General features: G+C 49.9%; 1 protein-coding gene across 1 annotated transcript in view; it reads left to right on the top strand.

Moving 5' to 3' along the window:
* Positions 1-2,432: 2,432 nt before the first annotated feature.
* LOC115385517 (glycogen debranching enzyme-like) overlaps positions 2,433-9,551 on the top strand; it is a gene marked incomplete at its 3' end in the record, with an annotated part of 31,369 nt that continues 24,250 nt past the window's right edge. The window contains exons 1-6 of the mRNA XM_030087581.1: positions 2,433-2,486; positions 3,744-3,954; positions 4,076-4,245; positions 4,729-4,932; positions 5,841-6,022; positions 7,416-7,527. Coding sequence (XP_029943441.1) covers positions 2,447-2,486; positions 3,744-3,954; positions 4,076-4,245; positions 4,729-4,932; positions 5,841-6,022; positions 7,416-7,527 — 919 coding nt within the window. The remainder of the gene's footprint in view (positions 2,487-3,743; positions 3,955-4,075; positions 4,246-4,728; positions 4,933-5,840; positions 6,023-7,415; positions 7,528-9,551) is intronic.

Raw genomic sequence — 9,551 nt, 5'->3', positions numbered from 1 at the left:
AGTGCCAGGACATGACCGGGACGTGGACCTCGGTCCAGTTATCTCCTCTCTCCCACAGATCACAGCCTCCCAGTGGAGCACAAGCCCAGATTATTATGAAAAAGAAGATAAAAAACGAAAAAAAAAAAAAACGCGAGGGAAAACAAAACTTAAAAACCCCCGAAAAAAAACCCCCCGAGCGTGCACAATCGCCTGACGTTTCGACCTTGTTCTTCAGGCACAATGCAGCTACAAAGAAATAAAATACTGCATTTTTGATTTATCAGGTCCGATTGGCTTCTCTCACCAGGATCCTGTCGTCTCGGTGGAGCACGGAGCAGAATGAAGGACCAATGAGGATCTCCCATCAGCACGAGGACGAATAATGACGGACAATGCTCAGGCTGTACTCGGATTCGGAAAAAATGCATTATCCGTAACGAGTACTCGTTTAAAATGAGTATTCGGCTCATCCCTAGTCTCTGAGGGCCCGACGACCTGTAGTGGCCCAGTGCTCACTGCCCAGCACCGTGGAGCTCGCCTGGCTCAGGAACACCAGAATTGGCAAGTCCGCCACTGGTGCCCTGTACTTTTCACAGACGAGACCAGGTTCACCCTGAGCACCTGTGATAGATGTGAAAGGGTCTGGAGAAGACAAGGAGAACGTTATGCTGCCTGCAACGTTGTTCAACATGACAGGTTTGGTGGTGGGTCAGTGATGGTCTGGGGAGGCATGTCCATGGGGGGACGCACAGACCTCTACTGTCTAGAAGACGGTGCTCTGACTGCCATAAGGTATCGAGATGAAATCCTTGACCCCTTTGTCAGACCCTACGCTGGTGCAGGAGGTCCTGGTTTCGTCCTAATGCACGACAGTGCCCGGCCTCATGTGGCAAGAGTATGCAGGCAGTACCTGGAGGATGAAGGAATTGAAACAACTGAACGGCCTTCACGATCCTCTGACTTTAACCCAATAGAACATCTCTGGGATATTATGTGTTAGTCCCTTAGGCGCCGCCAGGTTGCTCCTCAGACTGTACCACAGCTCAGGGATGCCCTCACACAGACCTGGGAGGAAATGCCACAAGACACCATCCGTCGTCTCATTAGGAGCATGCCGCGACGTTGTGAAGCATGCATACAAGCTCGTGGGGGCCACACAAAATAGTGAAAAGCATTTTGAGTTGCAGAAATTAAGTTTAGAAAAAATTGACTAGCCTGCCACATCTTCATTTCACCCTGATTTTAGGGTGTCTACACAATTGCGCCCTCTGTAGGCTGAAAACTTTATTTCCATTAAAAGACTTGGCATCCTTTTGTTCCTAAGACATTGCCCTATCGTTATTTGTCTAGATATTCAACTTCATATTGAGATCTGATGTATCTAATATGTTTCTTTAAAGTGTTCCTTTAATTTTTGTGAGCAGTGTATTTTGCAGTAACTAGCACAACACTGCCCATGGCTTCACCCTGACCTCCACCAGACCTCCACCACTCCAGGGCTTCTGAGCGCACAACGCAGACGGTCTGCCTTCCACTGCGTCTGAACCGGAGCGTCGCTCTGTCATCGTGACAGACGACCTCCAAATGTCTCCATCGTCCTTCTGAACATTCAGCCAGTGGTGAACATGAGCCTGTGCCACCGGTGTGCCGCCGCTGTGCCGCCGTGCCGCCGCCGTGCCGTCGCTGTGCCGCTGCCTTTCTGCCTTCTACATCCAGACATCTATCCAGCAGTGTTCAGCCATCTCCATGATCCGCTCCACAGCCAGAGCTCCGCTGGCCGGGGTTTGCATGTTCTTCCTGTAGATGCATTTGGTTTCGTAGCGCAGTCCAAACACACATTTGAGCTCCATCGGGAGTGATAATTGGGAGCAGGTGATTCACTGAAGGACTGCTGGACATGACGGTCCTGCTCGAGGCACCTGATTAAACATGTCTGTCCCCTTGAGAGCAGCAGAACCCAGAGAGACGAGACCTGCTCCAGCTGGGCCTCCCTGCTCAACGTTTAGCACAAGTACAGTTATTGTTGATGTTCACAGGGACTTTTGAGACAGAGCACCTGTCCAGGTGGACCCAGTGATGGACTGCAGACCTGTCAGGGAGTTTGTTTATAATGAATGTGACAAATCTGGATCTGTTTCTAGAAAACCCTTTTCTTTGTGTCTTCCCGCTGCCTGCCTCTTCTACCTTCCACTGGAGGGTGAATGGGTGAATGTGACACAGTGTGAAGTGCTCTGGGCTCTGTTCCAGCCCTGGTCCTGCAGAGGGAACCCTGTCCAGCAGGCTCTGGTCTGTCCCTGCCTCAACACCTGCTGGCAGGCTGTCAGTTTGGTTGAAGAGCTCCTCCCTGCAGCCGGCCGAGGAGAGCACGGCGTTCTCGTGTTACCGGGCATGTGAGGTTCTCCACTCCCTTTATGTCACATAAATAGAACCGGAGCAGCCGGCCAGCTGACAGAGCACAGGCGACATGGACACACTGGAGCGAGCGCTGTTCTGCCTGGAACAAGGTACGAGAACTCTGCAACAGCACCGCACACATTCCACCATGAGGGTTCCACACCATGAGGGTTCCACACCATGAGGGTTCCACACCATGAGGGTTCCACACCATGAGGGTTCCACAGAGTCTGTGACTGTCCACATTCCTGCTCTGCCAGCATGTGCTCTCGGTGCTTTACAGGATCCAGTCCTTCAGAAAACCTCAGTGGTCTGGCAGGCTGAGCAGGGATTCACTCATTCACCAGCAGTGTCAGTGGAGTTATCATGTCAAAACTGCAGCAGGAGAAGACATCTAGGCTCAGCTGTAAAATAAAAGTATGATGAATGATGTAAGATACAAGTACGATTTTAATCTGAAATGACTGAATTTAGCTTTCTTTATGTAGTGCCAGGTACAACAGTCATCTCACTGCAGTTTTACAGAGAAAAAACACCCGTTTCAAATGAGCAATAAGGACTGTGGAAACGAAGGGACCTGCAGAACCAGACTCAGAGGAGGATTGTCAGGGACCCAGACCTTGGATCAGTCGGGGGAAGGGATTCTCCAGTCAACTCAGCAGAGAGAGAGAGAGAGAGAGAGACTACAGGAGAGAGATATTATAAACTAGGGGGGAAACAGAGGTTAGTAACACGTAACAGTTACATTTACTTTGGTATCCATGGACGCTAAATAAGTTGGTTCATGTTCTGCTCAGTCTTCAGCTGTTTATACTTGTAGGAAGAAATAATCAGGATTGACTACCTGACAACCTGATCTGAAATCCGTCTGACCTCTGTCCGATCCACTCAGGGTTTATATGAGACTTTTACTGTCCCTTTGACCCCATGATTCAATACTAAGGAGGATTTTTGGACGCTGAATGGGGTTCGTGAAAACATACAGCTTTCTGGCTTTTCTGGGATCCGTTTATACAACAGCAGTGCTCAGAGCCACTGAAAATACAACTTTTTGAAAATGCCCAACTCTGTGTAGACATCCATATAACAACAGCGCCAACAGATGACCTGGCATAAGAACTACACTGTTCTCAGAGTTTCTGTGTGAGCAGCCATTGTTTTCGGAACAGTTGCTGTGTAAAGTTAACCCTTGTCTGATAGTGGCAGGGCCCTGGGTCTGCGTGGACGTGGTTCTCCTGGGGCACGTCTTGGTTCTCTCAGGGTACTTTGGTTTGGTTTCTGTGGGTCTCCTGGAACTGGCTCCACCACCTGTGACCGTGTGTCGGACCACTTGGTATCAAACGTAGACGTACTGTTCACTCCTGCAGGCTTTGAGCTGCAGTTCCGTCTGGGCCCGACGCTCCAGGGTAGAGAAGTCCGGGTGTACACCAACTACCCAACCAACGGCTACAAGTTCAACCGCCTGCAGTTCCATCCACTGGACTGGGTTTACCCCAACAGCCAAAAGGATGACTGCGATAAGTACTGCAGGCTGGACCTGACGGTGGCCGGGTCCTACCAGTACTACTTCTCCTGTGGGTCAGTCGATTTACCAGCTTTTACCACGACTCTTCCAGATGAGCACGCCTTTACTCCTGAGCAGCTCACACTGCGTATTTCACTCATGTGTCCAACTCCACAACGTTTCCATTTCTTGAAGCGACAAGGAGAAGGTCAGTGGTGGGTACATCGTGGTAGATCCAGTACTGAGGGTCGGAGCCAGCAATGACATCCTGCCGCTGGACCGCATCAGCAGCCAGACGTACCTGGCCAAAGGTCTCGGTCCAGTGGACACGTGGCTCAGCAGGATCAGGGTTGCAAAGGAAACCGGTAGGTAAACCTGCACACCTCCCACCCTCCACAGACTCCACCTGCACTGCAGAGACTCACGCATCCAGAGCTACACGAATAAAAAGCAACTTATATTCAGGAGACATTCTCACCACAACGTTTTGTGTAAATCAGTCACAGCTGGAACCAGCTGCAATAGGACGGCATAGACCCAGAACCAGCTACAGTCAGGGGCTCCGTAGACCCAGAACCAGCTACAGTCAGGGGCTCCGTAGACCCAGAACCAGCTACAGTCAGGGCCTCCGTAGACCCAGAACCAGCTACAGTCAGGGCCTCCGTAGACCCAGAACCAGCTACAGTCAGGGCCTCCGTAGACCCAGAACCAGCTACAGTCAGGGCCTCCGTAGACCCAGAACCAGTTTCATAGACCCACAGTTAAAACCCCCGTCACAGGTCTACAGAGGTCTAAATGAGGTCCTCTAACTTCTTCTGTCCCTGACTCTCAGTCTCTCATCTGTCCAGGATACAACATGATCCACTTCACCCCCCTGCAGAGACTGGGCTCGTCTGGACTCTGTTACTCCATCTCAGACCACCTGGAGCTGAACCCGGCCTTCTCAGCAGGGGCGAAGAGCTGCACCTGGGAGGACATCGGACGCCTCGTGGAGACGCTGAGGAGGGACTGGAATATGATTTGCATCTCTGACGTGGTCTACGATCACACAGGTAGGCCTGGATCCCATGGAGGACTGATGGGGGGAGCAGCTGTGTGCTCCCGGCCTGCTCCTTCAGGTCCAGGACCGTGATGTGTGGTTTCCGTGGTGATGTTCTGAAAGTGATGCTGACTGAGCTCATGTCACTCTGAGTCGACTACATTAAACTGATTAGTTTTACTCTGTCCTGTGGAAATCCTTCCTGTTAGCTGTAGTCTTTCTGTTGGACAGGGTCTCTGAGGACAGCAGTCAGTCTTCAGTCGGGCTACTCGTCTGTTTTCACACCTTTTGTCAACATTTTGACTGTCATTGATTGTTTTGGTTTGATTTTCTTTTCTTTCCAGTGTTCCTGACATGTTTGATAAAAACAGACAGAGTTCCACGTAGTGTGCTTGAAAATGTTTTATTGGATGATCTGAAGTTTGCATCTTCTTCCTGAAAGGTTGAATTAATGTGAAGTCGAGCAAACTTTACTCAAAGAACCTTTTTAGAAGACAGGGGACACACTCACTGACAACTGAAGAATGTTCCAAAAACAAAACAAAACTGATTCACTCTTCACACACACACACACACACACACACACACACACACACACCGCTCTGTCTGTTGGATCACCTTCCCTGGTTGCTCTCTGACATTTAGCCCCCTCCATGCTGAAGGTCAAATGTTTTGTGGAGCAGTAACCCCCCCCCGCAGTCAGCTGGAGCTTCACCCATTCATCACTAATGTCTGCCAGCGACTGAACTCAGGAAACAATGTTTTAAATATGAATCCTGTGCATTTCTACATGTTGTTAACCGCCAACAAAGAAGTGCATCATCTGTTTGAAGCCATGTCCGTCCTCCTGGCAGCTGAGCCTGCTGCTCGTCCACCCGGCGCTGCTCTGGTTTCCTGTGCTGATCCTCTTGTGGCCCACAGCGGCTGACGGAGCCTGGATCCTGCTGCACCCTGAATGTGGCTACAACCTGGTGAACTCCCCGGAGCTGAGGCCGGCGTGGCTCCTGGACCGAGCCCTGTGGCACTTCAGCTGCCAGATGGCTGATGGGACGTTCTCCAAACAAGGACTACCAGCACTCATTCAAGACGAGCGCCACATGACCGTGAGTCTGCATGTTCTTCCTTTCAACCACAAAGTGGTTCTCCCAATCTGTCAGCAGGAAGTCACTGTGAACACATCAGCACCTTCAAACGTGAATACTAAACAAGTAGCCACAAGCTAGTGCTAAACATACGGGCTGTGTCCGATTGTCCACCCTGTCCCCTGACCCCTCGGTCCCTACATAGTGGACTTTATAGAGCCTGAATCCGTTGGCAATTCAGACGCGCAGCTCCCTACTTTTTCCCTCAGCGCTGATCACGTGCCCCCCGGCCGTTACCATGGTAACCAGATGCACCGGCTCGCCAAGACAATATTTACAGCTGGCGTCACACACCCGGCCTCACAATGCACGCTGGGTAGTCGCCGCCATGTTGGAGTGAAAACAAACATTCAGGCGTTTGACGCTCTTTCACTATTCTGGAGGATTATGAGGTTAATCTTGGTCAGAGGAGCGCGAATAGATGGAAAATGACCACAAAACGGTAAGGACATAAAACATGTTGTGTTTGGAGTGAACAGCTTTGAGATTTGGTGAAGAAGTGTGTGAGAAACATGATCTGAGCTGCTGCGGTGAAATGAGTGAGTTCTGGGTTTGTTTTGCCGCTGACGGGAGGCGGTCGGCTCAGAGAAGATTCTGCCTGCTGTCTCTTCAAGTGTCTCTTAAAGATTTTCTAGTTTCATGAGACCCAGCATGTTGGAGCAGACGGGTCTGCTTCTGTAGTGTTTTGTGTCTGGAGGTTCGGGTGAGGGGGGCGTGTCCAATTGTTGCATCTGGATTTTAAAGTTGTTCTAAAACAAAGACTCGGTGGTCAAAGAGCAGCTGGAGCCTCAGTCAGTGAGATGAAGGCTTCTGGTCTGAGACACAATGTAAAGAAATCATCCTCACAGCATTTTAGTCAAGTGGAGCAGACAGCTGGACCCGGTACCGGGTCCGTCGGGCCGAACAGGTTAAATGACTTCCAGGATGAACAAGTCCAGATCGAGGAGTTCTTGTGTCTCAGCTGTGGATACGGGTCCTGCTGCAGCCTGAAATCCGTAGTTCCTCCCGGTACCGGTCTTTGTGTGTTACGTCCAGATTGTCCACTTGATCTGACAACACAACAACATCCCTGCTCTCCTTATCAGTCGACATTTTCAACGTTAAAGAACACCGAGTGTGCACTGCTCTCTATGGATGAAACCGTGTCTCACTGGTTGTTTTCACTCCAACATGGCGGCGGTCCTCAGGTTGCCTGCTCCCGGGTCACCTGACTGCAGATCCTCTTAGACTGAAGCTAAATATCATAAAAGAACCTGTAAAGAATATTTATTCATGTAAAATCACTTTATGTATTGCTCTGTGTGTGTGTGTGTGTGTGTGTGTGTGTGTGTGTGTGTGTGTGTGTGTGTCTCAGGCTCTGCGAGGCGTCCTGTGGCAGCAGGTCTTCTCCAGGCTCAGCCTCTGGGAGTTCGGGCAGGTGAATGTGGACGAGGCTGTGGATCAGTTCAGACAAGCTCTGCAGAAAGGTGAGACCACACAGCGGAACCCAGGACATCGCCGCCATGGCAACAGAACAGGAAGAGCTGCTGGAATATAACTGAGGGACAACGCTCTGTCCTGGTCTCTCGTGTCTTGTTGCTGTGTCCTTGCTGTCCCTCTGGTTCTTTGCTTGTTTTTCCTTCATTGTCCTTGACCGTTTGGTTTGACCTTGAAGTCTTCGGTTTTGGATCTTTAGGTCTGTTTCAGTCTTGGAGGAGGGGGTCAGGGTTAGGGTTCTGGTCCTTCATCCACAAACCCAACCACACAAGAAAGTGACAGGTTGGTTGTCTTCGACCCTTTAGCTCCACCCACAGGCAGAGAGGAGAAGTGTAGCAGAGCCTCCCTGTAGACCAGTCAGGATGCCGGTCAGATCCCGAAGTCTGTCTGGGACCCCCTGTCCACTCATCAGCTGACCGGTCCCACTGCGGGAGCTAGAACCACGTCTTTAATGCCAGTGCACGAAATGCTCCGTTCATTCGTTCATCAGCAGGACTCGTGTCTCGTGTCTCGTGTCTCGGTGTCTCGTGTCTCCTACTGTATCCTCTGGTGGAAGAGAAGAGAAAAACATGTGAACAGTGGAAACTAGTGACAAGATACATAACTGGCGAGGTGGTTCAGGATGTTGAGAATCCTCACATAAAGTCCGCATGTGTGTGTGTGTGTGTGTGTGTGTGTGTGTGTGTGTGTGTGTGTCTGTTTGTGTGTGTGTGTGTGTGCGCGCGCACGTTTTCCTATCCTTGTGGGGATCAAAAGTCCCCACAAGGATAGGAAAACCTGCACGATGTGCCTTGTGGGACCTTTTTCCGGCTCTAATGAGGGGAAACAGTGTTTTCTTGACCATGTTGTTACTGAAAAAGTAAAAGGTCAAAAATTATTTCTTTAGGGTTAGGCTGTGTTGTGGTCTGGGTCAGGGTCAGGGTCAGGGTAAGGGTCAGGGTCAGGGTTAGGGGCTAGGAAATGCATTATGTTCCGTGACCCAAACATCACTCCGTGGCTCTACTGATCTCAGGTGCTGCATTCTCACTGTCCCATAATCACTCCGTAAATATTGATACATAAATCAGCCATAAATTAATTAATAGTAAGTCACTGCCCGTCTCCACTGCACTGCTCACCGTGGATGTGTTTTTTTAAGCATTTGTTTCTTTTTTCACTCTCACTTTTTTCTCTCTTCACCCTTTTTCACTCTCACCCTCTCACGCTTCACTGTAGCTGCACCCGTTACCATAGTAACCCGACACGCGGGGCGCACCGGGACATCGGCTTATTGACACACATCACTGTACAGGTTCACGCGCACTCTCAGCATGTTGATAGACAGATTCAGATTCACACTCAGCTGACATGCACGCGTGCACACCAGTAAACAACGGGCTCCATTCAGACACCAGGTTTAGTGAAATGCATGTAACACTCATAGCTGTCTAGTCATGAACACTCTCAGTTTCGTTTCCTGGAATATCCGTGGGGCTGGTACAAGGGAAAAGAGATTAAAAGTTACCCATCGGCTTCAGGAGTTGCAGGCAGACATTGTCTTATTACAGGAAACTCATCTAACAAACTCATCAGTAGATCTTCTCCGATCAACACAGTTTCCACACGTGTACTCAGCCTGTTACAATTCCAGGCAAAGAGGAGTAGCAACTCTTATCAGTAGAAGGTTAAACTTCTCTACTGACAGTTCAATCATAGATCCAGAAGGCAGATTTGTTATTATCACATTATCTATCCAGAATGTTAAATTCTGCATTGCTAACGTGTATGGACCTAATGTTGACGACCCCTCCTTCTTTCACTCCCTCTTCTCCTCACTGGATGATCATTCAGGTCACACATTGATTATAGGAGGGGATTTCAACATGGTTTCTGACCTGCAATTGGACAGACTGAGTACCACAGGAAGACAACGACTTTGGCAATCCTCAGAAACTGTGAAACAGTACATGAAGGATTCTGGTCTTTGCGATGCCTGGCGCTCTCACCACCCCACTGCAAGAGAATACACATTCTT

The sequence above is a fragment of the Salarias fasciatus genome, unplaced genomic scaffold (genome assembly GCF_902148845.1).
Source record: "Salarias fasciatus unplaced genomic scaffold, fSalaFa1.1, whole genome shotgun sequence".
Taxonomy (NCBI): Eukaryota; Metazoa; Chordata; class Actinopteri; order Blenniiformes; family Blenniidae; genus Salarias; species Salarias fasciatus.
The sequence above is the reverse complement of the archived record's forward strand: the minus strand, read 5'-3'. Positions and strand labels throughout refer to the sequence as shown.